General features: G+C 39.0%; 1 protein-coding gene and 1 pseudogene across 2 annotated transcripts; both read left to right on the top strand.

Annotated features, from left to right (window-relative positions):
• The first annotated feature begins 4,623 nt into the window (after positions 1-4,623).
• Positions 4,624-6,556, top strand: LOC306665766 (mRNA turnover protein 4 homolog; annotated as a pseudogene). Its single transcript has 2 exons — positions 4,624-4,720; positions 5,946-6,556. The product of its transcript is annotated as an mRNA turnover protein 4 homolog (transcript).
• Positions 6,557-11,506: 4,950 nt separating this feature from the next.
• Positions 11,507-16,292, top strand: LOC306666800 (mamu class II histocompatibility antigen, DR alpha chain). Its single transcript, XM_079149074.1, has 5 exons — positions 11,507-11,663; positions 13,827-14,072; positions 14,540-14,821; positions 15,096-15,261; positions 15,917-16,292. The coding sequence occupies exons 1-4, from the start codon at positions 11,582-11,584 to the stop codon at positions 15,248-15,250; spliced, it is 765 nt and encodes a 254-aa protein (XP_079005200.1). The 5' UTR covers positions 11,507-11,581; the 3' UTR covers positions 15,251-15,261; positions 15,917-16,292.
• Positions 16,293-25,290: the final 8,998 nt, after the last annotated feature.

The following is a 25,290-nucleotide window of genomic DNA, read 5'->3' as shown; positions in this document are numbered from 1 at the left end:
GAGATGTTTTCCTGAGAACTTTTGAAATATTCACCTGTAAACATAGTGCCCAAGAAGAGCAACTGTGACCCTCAGGCAGGGTCGTACTTGTGCTGTTAGGTGGGTCATTAGCCATGAGCTGACAGGGGGAATGTAATGTACAAAGCTGCTCTCCCACCCTTTCTATTGCAGCCATTTCCCTGCCTCCCAACTACTGTCAGTCTGTGAACATCCTAGCTAGCTATTGGTTTATCAGTCAGCTTGCAAGTATCCTTCTCTGTTATTGGTCCCGTTAGCCAGGCAGAATTCAACTGCCTCAGGGTAGCTACCCTGCCATCATTTTTCTCTTGCTTTTCTCTCCCCGTGACTCACTCTTTCTCCTCCTCGCTTTTCACACTCTTTCTTGCGTGCACCCTTTCTCTTTCCCTTTCTTTTCCTCTCATTTTCTCTCTTACCCTGCAGGGAGACATTTTTTTGCTTAATAAACTCCCTTATGTGATTTCCCGTGTCCGGCACGGTTTTCGTGGGATCCCTTACAGGAAAGACCATGAAGGGTAGGGACTTGCAGAGGGTCCATGGTCACAAGACCAAAGACAATAGAAAACTTTATCAGAGCAGGCAAAAACAAAGGACCTTTTATCAGGCAGCATGAGCAGTGGCTCAGAGAGGAAGAAGATAAGCCATAACCTCTCTACACCAGAGATGGTCAAGTCAAATTGGCAAGAAAATGGTTTTGTTCAAAGTCAGCTTTGAGGAAAGATGGAAAAAAAATATTGTTCCAAAAGTTTCATCTTCAGAAGCTCTGAAAGGAAGAGAGCTTTTAGAAGGGGCAGGAGATGCATTAGGATGAAAGATGGAATTTTCTGGGTTTCAAACAGGTTTTAACTCCTAAGTCCTGAAAGCCTTCCTTATCATGTCAAAGAAAGTGAGACTTCCTGGTGCAGCACCTGCATCTTCCAATTTCAGAGGGGAGGGTGGAAGAACCCAGAAACCACTCCGGACAGATGTGGGAACTCACATAAGAGGGTTTATTAAGCAAACAGGCAGAGTGTCTCCCTGCAGGGTAAGAGAGAAGATGAGAGGAAAAGAGAAAGAAAGCGCACATGCGCGCAAGAGAGAGAATGAAAGCCAGGAGGAGAGAGAGAGAAAATGGTGGGGGAGCTGTTCTTAAGTAGTGGAATTTCGTGGGCTAACAAGGGACCAGTAACTGAGAAGGATACTTGCAGGCTGACTGATGAACCAATAGTTAGCTAGGATGTTCATAGACTGACAAGCTAGGTTGTAAGTTGGGAGGCAGAGAAATGGCTGCGGCATAAAGGGCAGGGGAGCAGCTTTATATTATATTATAGAAGGCTTCCAAGTTCAGTCTTTAAAAACCTCAACTCTGTAAGGCCCATGTTGGGCTGTGCAGTCTCTGTCCTGAATATTTTATCCTATCTTTCCAATAAACACATGCTTGTTGTAATCGCAAAAGGACGGTAAGCGGACCTCAATGGATTCAGAGAAGCCTTTATTCCTTCACGGACTTGGGCACAGTTGGGGCCTATCTTCCGGATGGGAAAATGACCATCAGTTACAGAGGGAATTTTTGTTTTATAGGGTGCAATGATGTAATCATTGGAAGTCGTGTATGTACAGTCTTGACCATCAGGGGCTAGTTGAACAGGTTAAAACTTCAGTTTAGGAGGGTAGTTGTAAAAAGGTTGAAACACGTTGTCTGAGGAATTAAGTGTCCAGATTCCAAGGGATGAGTACTCAGATCTTGCCCATTGGTATTTGCTGTGCCTCCATTTAGTACTAATTAGCCATCGGGGAAGGTCAAGATTTAGGGCCCAGCATTCAATATCCGCCCCTTTCCCCCAGGGCTTATTGTTCCTCTCCAGCCGCACCTCTCTCCATTTTTCTTCAGGGGCTATGTTGCAGGAATATTATTTTCCATAACCCTTCACTTGTTACTTGATGCAACTTGCTCGAAATCCTTCCTGGGAGTCACAAAGAACAGGTGACTGAGAACTCCTGCAGTTGCTTTGGCTCCATGGGCAGATCTCACTCTGCAACAATTGGAGTGGTTTTCATGTTTTTAATGAACTCATTCTGCAACCGCATATTCCTGGTGGCAGAGGTAGGGCGTTGGTTTGGAACTTCAGTTTCTACTTTCTAGGTGAGGCCTTTACCAAAAGACTAGGCTTTGAAATCTAGTTCTCAGAATAAATGGAAATACAATTATCATTTAGTGCATATAATGGTAAGAGTTACTATAATCTCTATTATTAATAATATTTTTAATTGGTGAGGAGAAAGAATGTACCAAAAAGAAGAATATCAATGAATCCAGTAATAATCCTCTGAACTAGTTCTCATCTTTCTTTCCACCTGAAAAGTTTCAGAGTTCAAAAGTCACCTCAGAAATCCAGAATAGATATTTTCTATTATTGTCCTTGCTTTTTATTTTTATTTTTTTATTTTTTATTTTTTTTGACATCAGAAAGCAGGGCTTTATTCTGCAGTATGGAGGAAACACGCTTTGCCCACCTGCCCCAGACATAAATTGTTAAGACTCAGGTACTGGCCAGCAATGCCCCTTGTGGACCTCATGCCGGGTTCTAAAGACAAATCAGAGCCTGAAAATTCTGAGCTTTTTTCCCATAAACACACTTATATCATTATTTACAGAATTTACTTTTATACTGGTATCAAAAATTATACTAAAAATTTGTCACTAAACTAACTTTATATATTTTCCCTCTTAAATTTCTTTGCTAAATATTTTCGCTGTCCTGACGACTTCTGCTTCTTATTTTCTTGGTGCATACTGTGTTCTTATCCTTCTTTAGATTTTCTGCACATCTCTCGGCATCTCGAGTGACTCTCTGCTCAGATTCACTCTCCAGTTTAGGCTGCATACCCAGACACCTGAAGTCTGAATTTGTAGCTGCTCTTTTCTCTTCCTGGTTCCTTGTGAGGATTGCCAAGTTTCTCCCCCCCACCCCCACTTCCTCCTCTGCTGTGTGAGACTGGAAAATCTGATTCTGTCTTCCAGATCTCAAGCACATTCTCTTTTCCCTGACTTTGCCACTAGATGCAGGTTTCTTGTCTCCATCATCTGGGTTCCGTAGCTCCATCTCCCGGGAGGTTTGATATTTTACAGCACTGACCACTCCTCCATGTGTAATTATTCAAAGTCTTGAAATGTTCTAGTCTTTAGATGCCATTTATCCACCTGTGTTCTCTCTTTTGTTGTGATCACTTAACAAATTTTCCTTACACTCTATATGTACTCCATGCAATATCCAAAGTGAACAAGAGCCACCTTCTCTTCACTTGTATTTGTGTTTCCTTCCTTCTTTCATGACGTTCAGACTTGAATTCTTAACTACTTAAGTACTTTTTGGATCATTTCTCATCCAAATCTAACTAGTCAGCAGGCTCTGGTGATTCATTCTCCATTTCCTAATTTCTCATCCTCATCCCTCTTGTCTTCTCAAAATCTCAACAGTAAGTGTTTTGCATGTTTAGAACCCAGCTCCTAGATGATGATGGCTGACCAAATATATTAAATAAGATATCTTCAAGATTTTAGCTCCTCATCCTCAATTATTATGAAGGATAAATGTAGAAAAGGGCTAATAGACACTCTTACCAGCCTCAGAAGTTAACATGATCATGCTTAATATATAAACATTTCCAAATAATGCTGCCTAAGTCCAGAAAAATAAGGTCAAGAGTGACTATGTTTGGTGGCACTGTCGTCTGAATAGAGTTACTTCTCAGAACTCCACTCCCCAAATTTCATCCTGACTAAAGGATATCTTAGCACAGATATCTTTTTATGGATTTGTGAAACCGTTCTTTACTTCTTTTTCCAGAATTCACAAAATAATGGGGAAAACAAGTTTCTGTTATTATGTCTCCACTGACCAAAAGTGGTCAGAGAGAATTGAATGGATCATATTTAGGATATCCTTAAATAGGTTTGCTCTTTCTGTACCTATTATACTGTACCCACAAAGTATGTGGAAAAAGGATTATCTTGACTTGCCTGGAATTTAACTCAACTATTTCCTAAGGGAATCAAGAGTTTCTTCTACCTGACATGAAGTTTCTTCTACCTGACATGAAGTTTTGGGCAATGGAGTCGAGTTTCTTATCTTGCCCAGGAAGTCCAGAAGGCAGGGTACATGGCCTGATTGGTGGATCCTGGAAAGGGTGACTGCACTGGTATTGGTTTGTACTCCCAGAGTTTGAGGACACAAAATATACTTCAGCGTTTCCTACACGCCAGACATGGGCTGTGAGGAATCTGAAGAGATTACAAAAGCTTGCACAAGAGAAAAGCTTTGCTCTGATCATAATCTAGGTCCAGAGAACACAAACACTTAATTTCCAGAGACATTTCCTGTTTTTTGGGTTTTTTTTGTTTTGTTTTGTTTGTTTCTTTTTTTTTTTCTTTTCCTCTTTCTCCCTGAACATACCCCAGAAAGGCCAGGGTCTCAAAAAACAGCTATCATGTGAAGAGGAAGGAGAACCAAACTCATTTTTGCCTGAAAAAAAAAAACTTTCAAACTTTCATCAGGGAACAGAAAAAAGATTTATATTAAATCAGATCTGGCCACACCACCATCTGCCACAAGTGACTTCAGCGAGATGCAGAAATCCAAGCACAACAAGAAAGTTTCCTTAACAAAAACCACCAAGAAAGGCTTGGAACTAAAACAGAACCTGATGGAAGAAGAAAAACAGGCTGCTGATTGAGCCCTTTTTCCATTGGCATCAGTAGTACCAATAAAAACTCCCATCGTGAGGACTTCTAACTTTGATGGAACCCTTCCTATGTGCCCAGCACTATGCTGTGTCTCATTTCTTTTTCCACACCCTCCTCCTAGCATTTCTGTGACTTAGATACTTAATTATGGTATTGTTGTTTTGTTGTTGGGGTAACTGAAGCTTACCCAGGTTTGTGTGCCTACCTGCCCAAAGTCAAAAGACTAGCTAGTTACCAGGTGCAGGTGACTGCACTCACCTATCTGCACTGCTTCTGACCCGCTGGCCCTGGGCTGAGCAGGTAGACAGCAGTCAGTCTCCTGCAGGACAGAAATTTCATTCCTTAAGAATGGAATACTATGCTCTATGCCAGGCATGGTAGCACACACCTATAATCCCAGTAGCTCAGGAGGCTGAAGTAGGAGGATTGTGAGTTCAAAGCCAGCCTCAGTAATTTAGTGAGGCCAAAACCAACTTAGTGAGACCCTATCTCAAAATAAAATATGAAAAGGACTGGAGATGTGACTCAGTGGTTAAGTGTCCCTGGATTCATCTCTGTGCCAAAAGAGGGAGGGAGAGAGAGAGAGAGAGAGAGAGAGAGAGAGAGAGAGAGAGAGAGAGAGAAAGCGCACAATGCAGATAAGCTTCCTCCACTTATCAGAAGCTACAAGTCTCCTTATATTTCCATTTAGCTGGAGTCTTCCTAGTGCAGGTAAATGTTTCTAGATTACCAATAAATGGACAAAGCAGAAAGATAGGATTGATTCCATTATTGTTCACAGATGAGTCAGAAACCTAGGAAAGACCATGGGCCTAGATCCTGTAGTTAGTAGCTTTGGTGCTGGTAAAGGTGGTGAGGAAACACCAGATTGAAGACCTAGAAGACAGACATGGTGGCACACACCTGTAATCCCAGTGACTCAGGAGTTTAGGCAAGGGGATCACAAGTTCAAAGCCAGTCTCTGTAACTTAGTGAGGCCCTAAGCAATTTAGCAAGAACCTGTCTCAAAATAAAAAATAATAAAAAGGCTGGGGTGTTGCTCAGTGGTTAAGCACATCTGGATTCAATCCCTGGTACCTCCCCTTAAAAAAAAAAAAAAAAAACAAAAAACAAAAAACTACAGCAGGTTCTCTCCCATCTGAGGCCACAGTTGCCCTACCCACACTTCCCTTTGAACTCCAGAGCCTCATCAGTTGTTCCACAGCTTTGGAAATGTGTGGCCACCTGTTCTTTTTTTCTGTGTCCAACATGAGGAACAGCAAGCTGAAGGACATTAGGAATACCTGGAAACACAACTGGATGTTCTTTGGCAAAAACAAGGTGATGATGGTGGCCTTGGGTCGAATCTTATCTGATGAGGACAAAGACAACCTGCACCAGGTTAGCAAGAAGTAGAGGGGTGAAGTTGGTCTCCTTTTTACCAACTGCACAAAGGAGCGGGTTAATGAGTGGTTCACAAAATACTCAGAAATGGACTTTGCCTGTGCTGGCAACAAAGCAACTTGCACGTGAGCCTAGATCCAGGGCCCCGGGAGCAGTTCATGGGGCCACAGCTGAGGCAGTTGGGCCTGCCTACTGCCCTCAAACAAGTAAGGTGACCCTGCTGTCCGACTATAAATTGTGCAAGGAGGGTGATGTGCTGACCCTGGAGCAGGCCTGTGTCCTGAAGCTTTTTGAATATGAGATGGCTGAATTCAAGGTGACCATCAAATACATGTGGGATGCACAGTCGGAAGTTTCCAGCAGATGGGAGATGACTTATCAGAATGTGCATCTGAGTCCTCAGAAGAATCAGAAGACAATGAGAACAACTGACTCAGGGACTCGGGTCTGAAGGCCTTCTAGCACATTCTGGGTCTCCGTCAGACCATGCAGAATTGCTACTGATCCTCTGGAGGGAGCACTTATTTATTTTTCCTATTGATGAAGATAAGAGTGTGTGATGGGAACTGACTGTTACATGAAGAATAAAACTTGACCTGTAGGTGTCACCCTGTAGACAGCAAGAGACTTTTCTCTAGTACTTAAAAACAAAAGAAGACTTATGTTCAGAGACCTTCCAGGGTATGTGAATATAGCAATTCCATAGAGAGCAGAGGACAGCGCACCCAGAGAGGGCAGAAAATTCACCCTCCCCCACCCCCAGATCTCTCACCCTACACTCATTTCCTTTGTAATATCCTACATAACAGAACTGCAAACAATGAAAAAAAAAAGATTTATATTAAATTAAGTTGGAACTTCTGATTTGAACAAGGTTCTGAACAATCTAATTGCTGAATTGAGGTTTATTAGTACAACTTAAGGAATAATAGAATAATATTTTATTTAAAATTGAACAAGTAATTCCTGCATTGTGCTGCTATCTAGTGGCAAGAGGAATAGTTCTTTTAACAAGAATCTGTAAAGGGACGATAGTAGGCACAATACCAGTTTGATTAAAAGTTTTATTTAGTGCTTATCCGACATAACAGTTACATTGGTTCCTTCAGGTACTCTCAGAACACAAAAATTAAACATGAAATATGATCAAGCAGTATTAAAGGTTTAATGAGTAAATTTAAAATTATGTAAATTGGAATGATTAGAAAAGGAGACTTCTAAACTTGTCTTCCTTCACACACACACACACACACACACACACACACACACACACACACACACAAAGTTATATGCACCAAACATATCTGAACTCCATAAAATCATTCAGGCCTTGATGAAGTTACACCATTTCAAACTTGTGCAATAGAACATAATACTTAAGGATGCAGTTTCTGGACTCTGTCACATTTGGATGGTTGCATGAAATCATTCCCTATTTCTGGGAGAGTGGCCATAAGAGGATTCAAGGTGACAGCACTTTTTTAGAAAATGAAAACAGTTTTGCTTTGGAATTTTCTTCATCTTAACAGTCTGCGCTGGCTTTGGAGTGGAAAGATGACAGACACAGTGGGAAGCAACTGAAAACAAGTTGCCCAATGTCTAGGAGGAGTGACTGGGTGAAGGGGATAGAGATGTTGACTGCACACACCTGGGCAGCTGTTGGGGTCAATCACTCTTAGGCTTCTTTGGTGACTTTTCAAGTGAATCTTTTCCTTCACAGTCTCTCAGTTATAAGGTTCAGCTTGTGCCTTTTAGAACAGACAAGAACATTGGGAATTTCTGAACAATCTACCTATAGATGCTCAAGTTATAGCAATGGAACATGTGTTTTTCCAGTAGGGAAATATTCTGAAATGTGGACTCAAAGTGCATGCACACACACACACACTCTCTCTCTCTCTCTCTCTCTCTCTCTCTCTCTCTCTCTCTCTCTCCTGCATTTCCTATTTACAAAGACTACCCAAGTGAAGAAGTATCACTTCACACTTCTGGGGGGTCTGTGTAAAAAGAACTTGGATCTTTAAAGCATCCTTTCAGGTGGAGGTGAACAGAGAATGAATCCGTTTCTTAACTGTCGTCCTCCCAGGTTCAAGATAAACCACCTCACTGTGGAGCCCCTTGCTCTCAGAGGACATGCTAGGAAGACCCATTAACCTACCACCCTAGCACATTTGCTAAGACCAGCACTTTCCAGTTTTCATTCTGATGGAGAATTTATTTCAGGAGGCTAGCTTCTGCCATCTCTTAGGATATGGAGAAGTGACACGGAATAAGAAAAGTTTCTCGTGTACTGAGTTGGGAGTGAAATGCCTATGTAACATGTCCTCAGTCTGTCTGTTGGGGGAGCCCTCGGTAGGGAAGAGCACCATGAGGAACTTGAGTGCTGAGGGAAAGGGGGCAGGAAAGGGAAGTTAAAAGGGGGGCTGGATACCAGGCACAGTGACGCACACCTGTGGGACTGTGAGTTCAAACCCGGACTCAGCAACTTAGGGAGGCACTGAGCAACTCAGTGAGACCCTGTATTTAATAAAAATATATATAAAAAGGGCTGGGGATGTGACTCAGTGGTTAAGTGCCCCTGGGTTCGATCCCTGGTACCAAAAATCAAAATTAAAAATAGAAAGGGGGCTGGAGGGTCTCAGAATATAGACTCCACAAGTATGTGAAGTACTGAGGTCTCAGACTTGATCTGGTTCAATATGGATGGCTCCTTCATTCCCAAGTTCTAACCAATTACTCCACAAGAATATTTCCTCTGGTCTTAAATTTGGTACTATGGGGAAAATCAAAGTGAGATATAGTGGAGAAATGATAGATGGATAGATGACAGATAGATATTATATACACTTACATTTAGTAATTTTTTAAATAAAATGTCCATTTATGTGCATGGTCATATCAGGGAATAAAAGTAAGAATGTTATATCTCCCCATTTCTGCTCACTCCCAAATTTCTGAACATACATTTTTCTAGTGAGACTTGGCATTATGAAATTTGGGATGTAGAAGTTAGGCTGAAGTCATCTCACACAGAGGACACAAGGGTTTCAAAGACATGAATTTTGGCAGCTGCAGGCATGAGTGACAGCCACAGCAGACATTCTACTCCCTGGGGCTCTAGAGGAACTGAGATGGCCATGGGGCTTCCCACAGTTTCCTGACCTCTTCTAAAGCTAAACGTGCACTCACTGTTGCTCTTCCAGACTCCCCAACAGTTTTAAGGTATACTTCCTTATAGCTAATTTTGTTCTGTTTAAAGTGTCTATGGGTACAGTGGTACAATCCTCAATGACTGGTACAGTGTTCCTCACCATTTAACGTCATCAAGAAGAGATCACTCAGGTGCCCTCAGAAATCCCCTCAAGCACACAGGAAATTAAGAGTTTGGGAGAACAGGAAACCATGAGTGTCCAAATAGGAACTTCTCTCATATCACAGAGGAGGGGAAGTGAAAGTCGTTTTTGAAGTCTCCCAAATTTAGTAATCTCATGAACAGAACCAATCAGTGGTTGAGGACTAAATAAAATCACAAGTTGCTGAGCAACATGTTGGATTGGAGGTGCTTTATGACATGTAAAATATCATTGGATCTACCATGTATTTATTAAGCACCTTTTAGGACAAAGCATATGGCAGCCAACAAAGGGTACACAGAAAAATGATAAAACTTAGTTTTGCCTCTGGAAGAGGAGACAATGAACCTAAATCATAGAACCAGATTCTCAGTGCAGACCGAAACTTCAGAACCCTCATCTGGTCATTCCTTTGCCTCCAAGAGATGGATACCTGAACCATTTTAAGGGCCGGACTGTGTTATGGTTCTTCTCTTAGTGATTTAGGAGTTAATAACCATTTAACATCTTCTAGGAGTTAATAATGCCAGTTGTTGAAAGCCCTTGGGTGTGATCAGAAAATCAGTGATGCCCTCCTGTTGTGTGAGGGCCCCAGTGCATGGCAGGATAAGACCTCAGCACAACAGTGTGCAACATCTACCCTAAACAAACATGTCACAACTGGGATTATATGAAGGACTCACTGCCCGATTGGGTATCTCACGGCCAGCATGCTCTTCCTTAGGAGTATTGGAATTTCCATCCTCTCTACGTGTAGCTTAACATTTTCTTTCTATTGAACTGTATTTTCAGAAACTGGAGATTCAGAGGCTCTTATCTTTCAGAATTCTGTATGGAAAACATCAAAATATATTCTTTGAGTCAGAGCTTTAATAGCCATATGACAAAAGAAGAGCTTTCATAATCTTAAGACATGAGGGAAGGAATGGCAACGTCCCCTCTGGGCTATCACCCTGAGTGTGCCCAGCAGAAGAAGCTTTGCCCAATTTGCTCATTGACTTGTGTCTCCCAGGTCAGATTCTCTCTAGAACTCTCCGGTCTGGCAGAATCTGGGAGAAAGTCCCCTCTTACAGCCTGTTGTTTTCGTTAATCACTCACTACCCATGTTCCAAGGTGTAGCTTTATCCTCCCTCTCAACTTCTGGGAGTGTTGAAGCTCAAGAGTTTCTCTTCCAATGTTCTCTAAATACAGCACAATGCCAGTGACCCCAGGAACTTGATCTGTGGGTCATTCTGTGGTCTAGGATGAAAAGCACCCAGAAACCACTGCAGATGCGGGAACTCATGCAAGAGATTTTATTAAGCAGACATGCAGAGTGTCTGCTCACAGGGTGAGAGAGAGAGAAAATGAGAGAGAGAGTGAGAGCGTGAGAGAGTGAGTGAGAAAGAGCGAGTGAGGAGGAGAGAGAGGGTGAGGAGGAAAGAATGGCGGTGGAGCTATTCTTAAGTAGTGGAATTTCTCGAATAACAACGGACCAATGACAGACTAGGAAGTTTGCAGGCTAACAATCGGGGTTGTAAAGTGGTGTGGGGGAGGCAGAATAATGGCTGGCACCAAAATGGCAGATCTGATGCCAATATAGGACACTGAAAGAGACGCCTGAAGCCATAAGGAGCTTCTCAAGTGACCCTCTGTCACCCAGCGTGCCCAAATCCAGGCATTCTACGTGGCCTGACAGTTTACCTTCTCTTTAGATGATTCATTTTCTCTTAAAACCTCCCCTGCTGTCTCACCCTAGAGGCAGGATCTGTATTTAGCTTTCATTTTAGCTTATTTCCACTGATACTTTTCTTCAGGTAAAACCCTTGTCTAAAACTTGGATTAGGATGGAAGAGTGTGTGGGCAATTGACCAACAGTCTCAAAAACCTGGATCATTTTGTTGCGTGTTTAAGAGCTTTTTTTTCCCCCCTAATAAACTACTTATTTCTTGTTCAGGACCCTTTACAAGAGTCTTCTCCTAGCAACAGATGTGTCATCTTGAAAGATTTTTCTGATTGGCTAAAACTCAACCGATTTGAATTTTAATCTTCTTTTCTTTTATTCTTGTTTCTTCTGCCTTACTTGGGAGTTCTACCAACCCTCATCAAAGCACTCTAGAAGAAAATGGCCAGAAGTGAAGTCATGGTGTTAGGCTTTTTCTTCATGGCTGTACTGATGAACGCTCAGGAATCATGGGCAATCAAAGGTAGGTGCTAAGAAAATCAAAATTGAGGGTAGCAGACAATGAAGCTTTGGAGAAATGTACTGTGGGCATTTGCAAGGCAATCTTTGGATTGAAAGAAAAGTGTGACAGGTATAGTGGGTCTGAATCTGAAAGCATAAAATAGATTTGGATGAGTTCTTCCCTTGCCATTAATTGAAGTAAGTCAAATTTAGTTTGTAGGATCGAAATGGAGTTGCATATTGATTAATACCCTTGATTTGATAAAAACCAAACTTACAGAGGGTGAAAGGGTATTATTCTGAGAGTCATTGACATTTAATATTTCTAGGCTTTAATTTTTCTTTCTTGGAAACTTGGTAAAATTAAAAAATTGGAAACTTCACATAATTTTGTTAGAATTAAATGAGGAAAAAAAAATGAGAGCTTATTAGCACTGTTCTTAGCAGAATACCTGGTAACTTTTGGCAGGTGAATCCTGTCAGCATATTTTGAGCACAGGCATTGTTCACTAAAAAGAAAAGTCACCAAAAAGCATCTAGCCAAGGAAGGGAAGGGGACAGATGTACTGATATGAAGTGCCTTTAACTTACTGTCTCTTGGGTCAGTGACAGACATCCACCTCCTTCTGTGCCACAGTAGATCTTACATCGTCTATGGTCACTGTTACTTAGTAATACTTCCCAGAGCATAGACAAATGAGCAAGTGGAGGGTCTAATATTGTTTTCTGACATATCCAGAACAAATCTTTGTGCTACTGTAAATATATGTTGTGAAAAAGTACTCTTCTTCACCCAGAGTGGCCCTATGGAGGGCTGCAGGTGGAATAGAAATGAACACAGGAGTAACCCAGATTCCAGAGACAAAATGGCATTGTAGGTTTCTACTGCCCAGAAAGGGCCCTATTTGAGCATGCTTACCTGGAAAGGTAGTGCTCTTCCCCTGGGTTGGAAAAGGACAGTCAGAATATAACTGTTTGTGCATCTATGCAAATGCTAAATAAATACCTAGGCTTATTAATATACAGCCAAACATTAAAATCTCCTGCCTTATCTCTGAAGCCTGAGTAGAGAAACACTTCCCTTTTAGCTTCACACACCATGGACTGCAAACTCTCCAACTGTAGCTTTTCTTTTTCATGTTGATTATTCCCTTGGTGTTGGCTATTCTTAATATCAACCATAATAGAATGTCTTATAATGACTGTCTCAATATAAGGAGCATTAAGATAAAGGTCAAACTACTAAGGTCAATTCAGATCATTATCATCTCACAGAGCTCTCCATGGTGTGGGTTTGGAGTCAGGGATGTCAGTGCTGTACAATAGTGCAAGATCTAAATCTTAATTTTCTGGGTGCCTCAGGCCCCAGTTGTATTTTCCATGGATCTACTCCTTAAAAAGTTGTGACTCAAACGTGAAGAATGCTTGTTAGAGGTCTGAAGACGTTCTAAGAAGCTACTTAATCTTATCTCATTTAATCTTAAAAAAAGCCACAGTAAAATCAAAATCACAGCAGAACTATAATTTGAAAATTACACATAAGTTGGTAGAAAAATCTACTGAAGATCACTAGGTAAGTAACTGAACAGGATTTCAGTTTTTTTTTTTTTTTTTTCCCCTGACTATTTTGCAGCGCTGAGTTTTGGACATAGTGACTTGCATGTGCTAGGCAAAAACTCCTACCACTGAACTACATTCCCTAACCCAAGAATTCAAGATTTTATTTGATTTCAGAGTTTAGAACCCAACCTTTCAAACAATTTCTTAGTACAATGTTGGGAGAAAGAGATGTTCTGGAGTTCTGGCCCAAGTTTACTTAATGCCTGAGTAAAGTATAGCAGCTCCTTTCTTAGGACCAGCTGCTGGTTTTCTACAAAAGAAAAAAAAAAAAAATCATTTCCCAGCTAGTTAAGAGGAGTCAATTAATAGCTTCATAAGAGGCTGGACTTTCAGCTGTCCTCTCCTTCAGTCCACCTCTGTAATCCTGTCTCCTCATCTCTTCCTTCCCAGCTTTGTTCAGTTTGGCTGTCCATCACCTAGATCTCACATTTTCACTCACCCCCCGTCTCCATCTTCCTCTGTTCCATTTGGCCCAGCTTGTCTCCATCACCTCCTGCTCACATGCATATGTCTTCTTCATCTCCCCTTCCTGATTCCCTCCTTAACTCCCTTTCCTGCCTTTCAGAGGAACATTCGATCATCCAGGCGGAATTCTATCTGTCTCCTGACCAAAAAGGAGAGTTTATGTTTGACTTTGACGGCGATGAGATTTTCCATGTGGATATAGAAAAGAAGGAGACCATCTGGCGGCTTGAAGAATTTGGACAATTTGCCAGCTTTGAGGCTCAGGGTGCATTGGCCAATATAGCTGTGGACAAAGCCAACCTAGACATCATGATAAAGCGCTCCAACCACACTTCAGACTCCAATGGTACCACTCCCACCTCTGCTGCATTCCTGGGTGTGGGGATTCATAGCTTTAAAGTAGATACTTCAAGTGATTTGTCTTTTATCATTGTGACTTTCCCTCCCAGAGGTCTGACCCTAACCATAAGCAAACCCCAAATTCTCCTGCCACAGACCCAAGAACTTTGAGTTTGTGCCTTTCTTGATGTACTCAAGTCTTGTCTCTGTCATCCATGGCCACTCATGAAGTCACTGCCCATTTTGGGGAGCCAGGAATGAGATCCTTGAAGATCTCATGCCTAAATATTAACTCCAGAGCATCAGAGCTAGGTATCTGAGATTGTGGCCCAGTTTTCTCAGAGCACAATTTCAAATTTTTTTTTTTAAGGTTTAGAGTCATTAGATAGATTTGTACCACAAGTCAGTTGGGGAGAGAGAGGTGCAAGCCTAAGGAATAAAGGCTAATTTCTGTTCTGTGTCTCCCGCCCCCAGTGCCTCCAGAAGTGACGGTGCTCTCGAGTGGCCCTGTGGAACTGGGAGAGCCTAATGTCCTCATTTGTTTCATCGACAAGTTCTCCCCTCCAGTGGTCAATGTCAGATGGCTTAAAAATGGAGAACCTGTCACCAAAGGAGTGTCAGAGACAGTCTTCCTACCCAGGAAAGACCAGCTTTTCCGCAAGTTCCACTATCTCCCCTTCTTGCCTTCCAATGAAGACTTCTATGACTGCGAGGTGGATCACTTGGGTTTGGACAGACCTCTTCTCAAACACTGGGGTATGGAATGACCTTTGGTCCTCTTTAACTTTTCCGCCTATGATGCTTATGTCTGGACACCTAGAACTCAGAGCATATCATAATATCTGCTACACTTCATATCCATGTGTCCTTCCATTACCCAGCTTCCTCAACTTTTTAATCTGCAATTCCATCAACACCTCATTCTTTCTCTTCTTTAATCTATTAATAAATTTTCTCTTGACTACATTTAACCCTAAATGCTGTTCTCTACCACATTCATTATCATCTACCCTGTTTTATTTTGCCCCAGAGTTTGAAGAGCAAACTCCACTCCCAGAAACTAAAGAAAATGTGGTGTGTGCCCTGGGCCTGGTTGTGGGTCTAGTGGGCATCGTTGTGGGGACCATCTTCATCATCAAGGGCATGCGCAAAAACCCTACAGCAGAACGCCGCGGGCCCCTGTGAGACAAGCGGAGGTAAGTCAGGCATGATCAGAGAAAGATGTCTGTGGAGACTTCTGAGAGAGAAAAACAGATGGGGAAAAGCACGTGTGATACCCTTAGGAAGGAGGGTAGGGGAAGCTGTGCCTCTTGATTTCTGCTTGTTAGAACAAGCCAGAAATTGGCATCATCTAATATTCCAAAGCTTCAGGACCTGTCGTCCCTTTTCATAAATTTGTTCCGAGACTATACCTACAGACTTAGAAATAATCTCCAGCACCTAAGATCAATGTTTTGCATTATAATACTGCATCCCAATGATTTAGTAAAGTAAGCCTCAAAATTTAGAAACCTTCTGGATTATTTTTCCTGAGGTAGGGCTTCAGTGCAGGAGCATTTCTGGAGCCTGGCTCCCTTGCGGTTAAGTGTAGATTCACTGCATGAATAGGAAATGTCTCAGAAACCAATGTCTGTTTTTGATCCTCCTGTCTTAAAAGTGCTATGAGAACATCCCAAACAAGGTGAAGCATGGTTGGTACTTCACGCTCAAAGTGGTGTTTACAGATGGCATTGGAAATGTCTTATCTACTAGAGGTCAGAAGAATATCAAAGGACTTTTCCAAAGTCAAATGACAAAGAGGGAAGATGAAGGAATCTGAATTCCTTAATAACTATGTCTGTCCCCCTCCAGGTGAAGGCCTTTCTTAGAAGATCGGTGAAGACATTTCTGCTTTGCTATCTTTCCAAACCTGATGATACCAATGTTCATCTTTGTGAATATAACCATCTTCAGTATTTTCCAGCCCCAAACTTTGAGACTGGTGATGGCCTTCCTCCACCTCTCTATATTCTAACAGCCTGCTGGGCTTATTTGTCTACTACCCCTTTCCTCTATTTCCCATTGTTTTACTAGCACAATGCATTTCCTCTGGAATAAATCACATAGAATTACATCTCTGCAATGGAACATTCTGAACATTGTATAGAGATATCATCCTGTGTACTTATTGCTTAGGGTTTCTCCAGTTTTTTTTTTTTTTTAAATACAATAAACTATTTTGAATGATTGTGGTGGAATTTTCAGTGTCTGAGCCAATTCATTGTGGGAGGAGGGAAGGTCTGGGGAATATGGATGATCCTTCCATCCTGAAGCATCTTAATATTGAATGAATCTTATAAGCTCTAGAATTAATCAGAAAAGACCAGTCTCACCAAGGTTTGGTCTCATTTCAAGAGTCTGCAGTTAGTGCTATTGCTGGGCCTAGTCCTTTTCTGGGAGAGCCTAGGGCAGGTTGGTTTTTGGGGAGTTCTCTATTGAGCAACAGGTTCAGAATCTGTTTTGGCTCTTGGGCCTCCAAGTCACTGACATAATGTATGTTCAGTATAATGAATCTCAAACCTTAGGGTTTGACATATGATAATGAGTCCAACAGACAGAGAGAGGGGAACAGAAGGGAGTAGAGTGGGGATCAGAATGAGAGGAAGATCCACACACATAAACATCAACCATTCCAGACTCAATGAGGAAGGAGATAGGGCACTGACGATTGGCATTACCCATTTTATTAGACATAGTCTCAGACACCTGTTTTATTACCAGAAGAATAGTTTGACTCATTCTTGAAAGTCTTATTCTTGGAGAAGTGCCCTTCAGTGGAAAATCTGAGTAGAGAGAGAAGGGCCTGGGTATGGCATTAAAATGAAAGAAAAACATATTTGAAATAGCGAACTGTCTTTTGTGCAACTGTAATGATATTTATCTCTAAAATGATTATCTGAATCTACTTCAAATCTTGAAGACTGTTTATGATCGTGTGAAACTGGCCAATAAGTTCTGTGGAAGTGAGCTAGACTTGGTTTCATATTGGCTTATCATTTACTAGTTATGTATTCACTGGTATCCTACCTTTGCCTCAAAATCCTCATGAAAACACAACTGCTAGTTTTTACTGCCTTGAGTCATTATGTGGCTTAAAGGAAAAATATAAGGCAAGTAATTAGGAACCATGGCTAATGATGCCAATTATTGCATAAATTCCCCTGTTTTCCTTAAAATTTCTATGGCCTGATAAAAATCCAAGAGAAGGAGGCCAGGGATAAAACAATCACAAACTGACAATTACTAATAAATTTAGTGAAGTTTCTCTACTATGGCAAGAGAATTAAAGCATGCTTTTGAGAATTTGAGAATGGAATAGGCACAGTTGTTTCTTTTACATATGTATAATCTTTATTCTAAAATATACAGATATACAACAGAGAATACATGAAAACTTAGATAGTATGTAATAAAAAAAGGAAAAATAAATCCATATCCCCCATGTAAATTTTTTAAAAAATAGACTTTATTTTTAGAGCAGTTTTGACTTTACAAAAAAAAAATGCAGAGAAAGTACAGAGAGTTCCCCCATATTCCCTTCCCTCCACCACCTGATCCAGTTTCTTCTATAATTAACATCTTGCATTAGTTTGGTACACTTGTTATAACTGACAAACCAATACTAATAGTTATTATTACCTAAAGTCCATAGTTATACTAGGTTTCACTCTGTCACACAGTTCTATGGGTTCTGATAAATACATTGTCATATATCCACCATGATATCATACAGCAGAGTTCTACAGACCTAAACAAATGCTCTCTGTTCCACCTAATAATCTCTCCTCTCCTGCTCATGAACACCTGGAAACCACTAGTCTATTTAATGTCTGTAGTTTTACCTTTTCTAGAATGTTATATAATTGCAAACACAGAGTACGTAGTTTTTTTCAGACCAAATTCTTTCACTTAACAAGAGGCACTTAAGTTTCCTCCACGTCTTTTCATAGTTTGATAGCTTGAATGCTGTACGAATGTACTATGGTTTATCTATTAACTTATTGAAGGATATCTCGGTTGCTTCTCATTTAGAACAATTATGAATAAAGCTGCTATAAATATCCATACAGGTTTTTGTGTGGCTATAAGATATCCACTAATTGTGTAAACACTTAGGAATACATTTCCTGAATCATATTGTGAATCTTTAGCTTTGTAACAAACTGCTAGAGTGTCTTTCTCCCCATCCAGGATTTTTTTTAAATTGGTGCATTATAGTTATACATGGTGGAGTTTGTTGTTACATATTCATACATATGCACAATAACTTTAAAAGTGGCTATACCACCTTGCATTATCATCGGCAATGTATGCAAGTCCCTGTTGTTCTACATTTTGTGTTGTGAGGGTCTGGGATTTCAGTCAGAAAGTCAGTTAAAAAAAAAAACCAAGAACTTTATTTTGAAATAAACCCAAATTCACAGAAAACTGCAAATACAGTAATCCTTTGCTGAACTTCTCCAAGTGTTTATATCTTAAGTAACTATAGAACCATATCAAAACCAGGAAACTGCCACTGGTGCCATGTGTGTGCACAATTTATAGCTTTATGTTTTATCACAATTGTAGAATCATGTAACCACTAGCATAATCAAGTACAAGCTATATTCCATTACCTCAGAGGTCTATCTTGTCCTGCCATTCATAGTTATAACCCCCAACAGCAACATCACTCAACACCTAGTAACCATTAATCTCTTTTCCACCTCTATAATTAAATCATTTCAAGAATATTAGATAAATGAAACCATACAATATATTGTATTTTTACTCATTCTATTGTTTATTCTTCCTTCCTAATATTCCAAGATTTCTTCCATTAATCATTTCTCTTCCGATTTAAGAACTTTCTCTAGTCAGTTTTTAAAGGTAGGTCTACTGGTATCACATTCTATTGATTTTTCTTCCTCTACAATGTCTTGAAAGCCCCTTCATTCCTGAATACTATTTTCACTGGATGTGCATTCTAGGTTACCATTTCTCTTTTCTTTCAACAATTTAGAAACCTTGTGCTCCATCCTTTCTGACTAGTGGATTAGAAATCTACTGTCATTTCACTTGTTTTCCCTAATCACGATGTGTGATCCCTCTTTTATTGCTTTTAAGAATCTTTGATTTAGTTTTCTGGTTTACTCATGATGTTTTATCATAGATTCCTTTGTTTTGTCCTTTTTCTGGATCTGCAAATCTTCTTAAATCTTTTTTTTAATTGGTTCTTTTTAGTTATACATAACAGTAGAATCCATTTTGAAATAATTTAAATTAAAAAAATTTTTTTTTAGATATACATGACAATAGAGTGTATTTGATATATTATGCATTCAAGGAGTAGAACTTATTCTAATCAGGATCCTAGTCTTGTGGTTGTACATGATGTGGAGTTTCACTGGTCATGCATTCATATATGAACATAGGAAAGTTATGTCCAGTTCATTCAATGGTCTTTCCTATTCCCATGCCCCCTCCCTTCTCTTTATCTAATCTAATGAACTTCTATTCTCTGCCCTGCCCTTGTTGTGTGCATGGAATATATCTTATTCTAATTCAGACCCCAATACCTCTCTTTCTCCTTTCCCTGCTCCCTTCCTTCTATTGATCTTTCTGTCATTTATTTGTAGTTCTTATTTTTAAAAAATAATTTCTTGTAATCTTTTGCCAAATTTGGGAACCATTCAGTCAGTATTCCTTTAAGAACTTTTTCTGCATCATTAATTTCTTATTTCTTTCTGGGACTCTGTATTAATCAGGGTTCTCTAGAGGAACAGAACTAACAGGGGGTATGATTATTAAATGGGATTTATTAGATTGGCTTACACAACCAGAAGCTGGGTAGTTGACATGGCCACCTGCAGGCTGGAGAGCTGGAGGAACAAGACGCTGAAACCTCAGAACAACAGGGATCAACCATGCTACCCCAGACCAAGACTGAAGGTTTCTGGAAACTCCCTGGAGAATCACCGGCAGAGTCGGCTTTGGAAGAGTGAAGGAGTGAGATTCTGATATCCTCAGGCAACTGCAGCAGCAATCAAGAAACCATTCAAGAAGAATAGAGGTTGTATCTGCATCTGCTTTCTTGTTCTTTCAACTTGTATCTTATCCAAGCCTCCAACCTATTGGATGGTGCTGCCCACACTTAGGCAGGGTCTCCACTCCAGTTCACTATCCCACATGCCAATCATTCCTAGACACATCGTCATTGACACACCCAGAAGCCTCTTAATCTTTGGCATTTATTAATCCAATCAAGTCGACAATTTAAATTAATTATTACAGACTCCAATGATACACATTTTTATATCTTTGGTTATATTTTTGTTGATTCTTCAGCATGAAACAATAATAATAACTATGATGATCAACTTTACAAAAATAAATTTGTAAGTAATGGTCGAATTACTAAAAATATACAATGTACAAAGGCTGACAAATGAATAAAATATGAAGAGTTCCATATCTAATAGAAACAGCAAATCTATTCTGTAAAACGTTTTCCAAACAAAACCCCAAGTTCAAGTCTCTTCAATAATTGTATTAAAATCTTTAAGGAAGAAACAATACTAATTTTATACAAACTTCAAAAAATGCAAAACACTGTGAACACTCTTAATGTTTTATTAGTGCATTATAGTTATACATAATAGTGGGGTTCAGTTTGACTCGTTCATACATGCATGCAATATAATTTGCTCTATTTCAGTCTGGTACATCATATTCCCTCCTCCCTCTCTTCCCCTGTTCTGTTCTATTGGTTTTCCTTTTATTTATTTATTTTTTTAATTGACATTTTGTAGATATGCATAAATGTGGAATTCACAGATATATTCATACATGTATATTGCATAATTTGATCAATTTCTTTCCACAGTTCCTCCCCTTTCCCATCCCTCCTTCCTCCCCATCAATTCCCTTTCTCTATTCTACTGTTCTCCCTATTTTCACTGGATCCTCCACCCTTCTTTTAATTCCTTTTTTCTGTCTACCTTCTGTACATGAGAGAAAACATTTGTGTCTTGATTTTCTGAGTCTGGTTTATTTCATTTAGCATAATATTCTCCAGTTCTAGCCATGTACCAGCAAATACATAATTTCATTCTTTATGGCTGAGTAAAACTCCATTGTGTATACATATTGCATTTTTTTGTCCATTCATCTGTTGACAGGTACCTGGACTGGTTCTATAACTTGGCTATTGTGAACTGGGCAGCTATAAACATTGATGTTCCTGTTTCACTGTATCACTATAGCATGCTGATATTAGTTCTTTTGGATAAATACCATGGAGTGGGATAGCTGGTCACATAAGGGGTATATTCCCAGTTTTTTTTTTTTTTTTTTTTTTGGTGGTGCTGGGGATCGAACCCAGGGCCTTGTGCTTGCAAGGCAAGCACTCTACCAACTGAGCTATCTCCCTAACCAATATAGTTCTAGTTTTTAAGGAATCTACATATTGCTTTCTAGAGTGGTTGTACTAATTTGCAGTCCCACCAACGTTATATAAGTGTATCTCTTCTCCATATCCATGCCCAAATTTATTATTATTTGTATTCTTGATGATTGCCATTGTCACTGGAGTGAGATGGAATCTTGATGCAGTTCTGATTTGCATTTCTTTTATTGCTAGGGATGTTGAACATTTTTTCATATATTTGTTGGTCACTTGTGTTTCTCTTTTGAGAAATGTCAGTTTAGTTCTTTTGCTCATTTGTTTTTCTGGAGTTTAGTTTCTGAGTTCTGAATATTAATATATTCTGGATATTAATCCCCTGTTGGGAGAGCAGCTAGTAAAGATTTTCTTCCATGTTGCAGAAGCTTTTTAATTTGATACCACCTCACTTATTAATTCTTGGTTTTATTTCTTGAGGGGGTCTTGTTTTAGGGGACTTACTGAAGAAGTTGTATCTGGGTCAATGTGTTTGAGTGCTGACCCTATGGTTTCTTCTAGCAGTTGCAAAGTTTCTGGTCTAAGTCCTAGGACTTTGATGCATGTTGAGTTGACTTGTGCAAGTGAGAGATAGGGATCTAATTTCACTTTTCTACATATGGATATCCAGTTTTCTTAGCACCATTTTTTTTAAAAGGCTGTCATTTCTCCAACATATATTTTTGGCATCTTTGTCAAGTATCAGATAATTGTATCTATGTGGGTTTGCTTCTGTGTCTTATATTTTATTCCATTGGTCTTCCTCTCTGTTTTTGTTATTATAGCTCTGTAGTATAACATGAGGTCTGATATCATGATGCCTTTAGCATTACATCTTGCTCAGGATTGCTTTGGCTATTTTGGGTCTCTTATTTTTCTATAAAAACTTTAGAACTGTTTTTTTTTTCTAGTTCTGTGCTTAATATCATTAGTATTTTTAATGGGGATTGCATCAAATTTGTATGTCACTTTTGGTAATAAGGCTATTTTTTCAAATGATTTTTACAGGACCACTATAAGCTTTACTTCAAAATCTGAGAAGGATTCCACAACAACAAAATTTATAGACAAGTCACTCTTAGGAACTAGATTCCAAATATTTGAAAAAATCTTACCAAATTGAATATAATAACATATTAAAAAGATCCTAAATGGAGTTTAATCAGAAATGTTTCCACATTTGAGAATTAATTATTATGACTCATATTAACTGAAAAGGTAAAATTATATATTCACCTTTATATCACAAAATATCATTTGGCAGAACTTACAAACTGGTCTTAATTTTTTACAAAACCTAGTAGCTAACTTGTAATAAAAAGGAACTTCCTCAATGTGAGAAAACATAGCTATCCTATTGCATACATCAGAACCGGGAATGAAATTTTTAAAAATTTCCCTTTGATATCTAGAGTACTAGAGGTGTTAAGCAATGGAAACTGGCAATAAAAGTTAATAAAAGGCGTAAGGATTGCAAAGAAGGTAAAATTGTTATTATTTATCTTTACAAGAGCAGACACAGAAAATAAATGTAATAAAAAATTCACAGATTAATAAGCAAATTTAATAAAGTTGCTAGATGTAAGGTCAGGATAAATAAAACCAATTATATTATGTTCTACCAGAAATAGAAAACAAAATCAAGAAAATGATAACTTCCACAATAGTATCAAAATTATCAAATAAATACCTCTGAATAAAGGTAACAAAAGATTGGGAAAAAATTTATACTGAAAACTATAAAACATCATTGAGAGAAATGAACAGATATAAGCAAATTAAGAAACTACCCTGTTTGGTCATTATAACACTAAATATTTCAAAGAGGTCAGTTCTCTTCAGATTATAGTTGTATTCAGTAAAATCTCATTAAAAATCATGGCAAGTCTTTTTATTTGCTTGCTCTTTTGTTTCTTTTTCTTGTTATTTTTTCTTTTTAAGGTACGAAGGAATCATCAAGCTGAATTTAAAATTCATACATACTTACTATGGTCTTAGCCAAGGAAATTTTTGAAAATCACAGCACAACTAGAAAAACTTAACATAACAAGACCTATTATATGATTCTGTTAGTTAGCACAGTGTTTTGTCAACAGTAGACAAATAAGACAACAAAATAGAGTAGATATTTAGAAATAGATCCAGCCTTAAATATGTGTCTTTGGTAGCATGGCAGAGCAACGAAGGGAAGACAGTCTTTCAATAAACACTGCCAGGTTGTTTGAATCCCTAATAAACTTTATGATGACACCTACTCAGATCACCAATAATAATTCCAGATGAATTGAAGCTATATAGTGGAATTTAACACTGAAGCAGAGAGGACCTTTAATTGCTTTTGGAAGACGATTTGAGAAAATTATAATTTATTTACTGGATGTAGGACTGATTGCACAGATTCTCTCTTTTTTAGTGAGTTTTAAAAAATTGATTGGGGTAGGTTAAAGAAGGGTGCAAATTATCTGTCACTCATCTCAGAAGTGCAGATTGTATATCTCATTCCCTTCAATTGGGGCTGGTTCTGTTGACAAATAGCATGTGGGACAAAATGATTGCCCATAACTCTGAGGCTGGGTCTAAAGAAATGTTGCAGTTGTTACTTTCCTCTCTTGAGAAACATATTCTTGGGAAGATGAGCCCTCAACCTAAGAGCCCTGTCTTCATTCCTGATGGGACCACAGGCCACATTAGAGGTCTGGAACCACAAGCAGAGAGTGTCCAAGTTGAGCCTCTTGAGGACCTGAACCAGCTGACCTCTGACTGTAAACACATGGAAGATCCCAGTGAGAACCACCCAGCTGAGCTCAGTCAATTCCCAGAATTATTTGAAATCATTATGGGGCTGTAATTTTAAACCACTAAGTTTTTTTTTTTTTTGAAAAATTAAAACAAGTAGATAGTATAATACTTTTTTCTGAAGAAAATATTTCAACTATAGTTTGGGATATTTGGATTGTTTCCAGTATGGGGCTATTGTGGCTAATGCTGCTCTGAACATTTGCCCACCTATCTTGGTGAGAACACATTTTGATTTGTTTCAGGTAGATTTCAAGGAATAAAATTGCTAGGTTATATGACAAATGTGTGTTTAACACTTTATGAAACTATTTTCCAAAGTAGTTGCAACATTAAAATTCTAGCAAAGTACAAGCTTTAGAAAGTCTTTTTGTCTTTAAATGTAATTATAATAATGGTGATGAGAGTAATAGAAATAATAACAACTGCACTAGTAATTTTATACTTACTTTATATTTTCATATTTGATTTATCATAGATCTATTTTTCTGAAACAAATGTTTTTAATACATTTTGTCCACAAATTAAAACTATCCATGTATTTTTGCTTTTTGTTTTATTGTAGGTAAAGGGTAGAATTTAGTATTTAATATTATAGAAAATACTCAAAATCTTGAATTGAGGATGATGATTAAGAATCTCTAGGTCTTCATGAGGAAATTAACTTAAAATATTAACAGCTTGATGATATTAGGAACTATATTTTCCTATCCTAAAACCATTCCCTCCTACCCCATCCATCATTTTTTTCCTTCAACGAAGGCAGGACTTTGCTCCTTTTCTTCCAAATGCAACAGGTCCACTCCACACAAGTTGAATCATAGTTTGTCTGAGCCAGTGACTGTAATCTGTGGTTGTTCCCATGTGTGAGGAAGTGGGTCATGTGGGAACTCTGGAAGAAGTTTACTTAGGCCTTACAAAAGCACACAAGAAGAAGTTTCCTTTTCCTGCTTTTAGAGATTGTGAGAGA

The sequence above is a fragment of the Sciurus vulgaris genome, assembly GCF_902686455.1.
Source record: "Sciurus vulgaris genome assembly, chromosome: 7".
Taxonomy (NCBI): Eukaryota; Metazoa; Chordata; class Mammalia; order Rodentia; family Sciuridae; genus Sciurus; species Sciurus vulgaris.
Note: the sequence above shows the minus strand (reverse complement) of the source record. Positions and strands in the feature narration are given on the sequence as shown.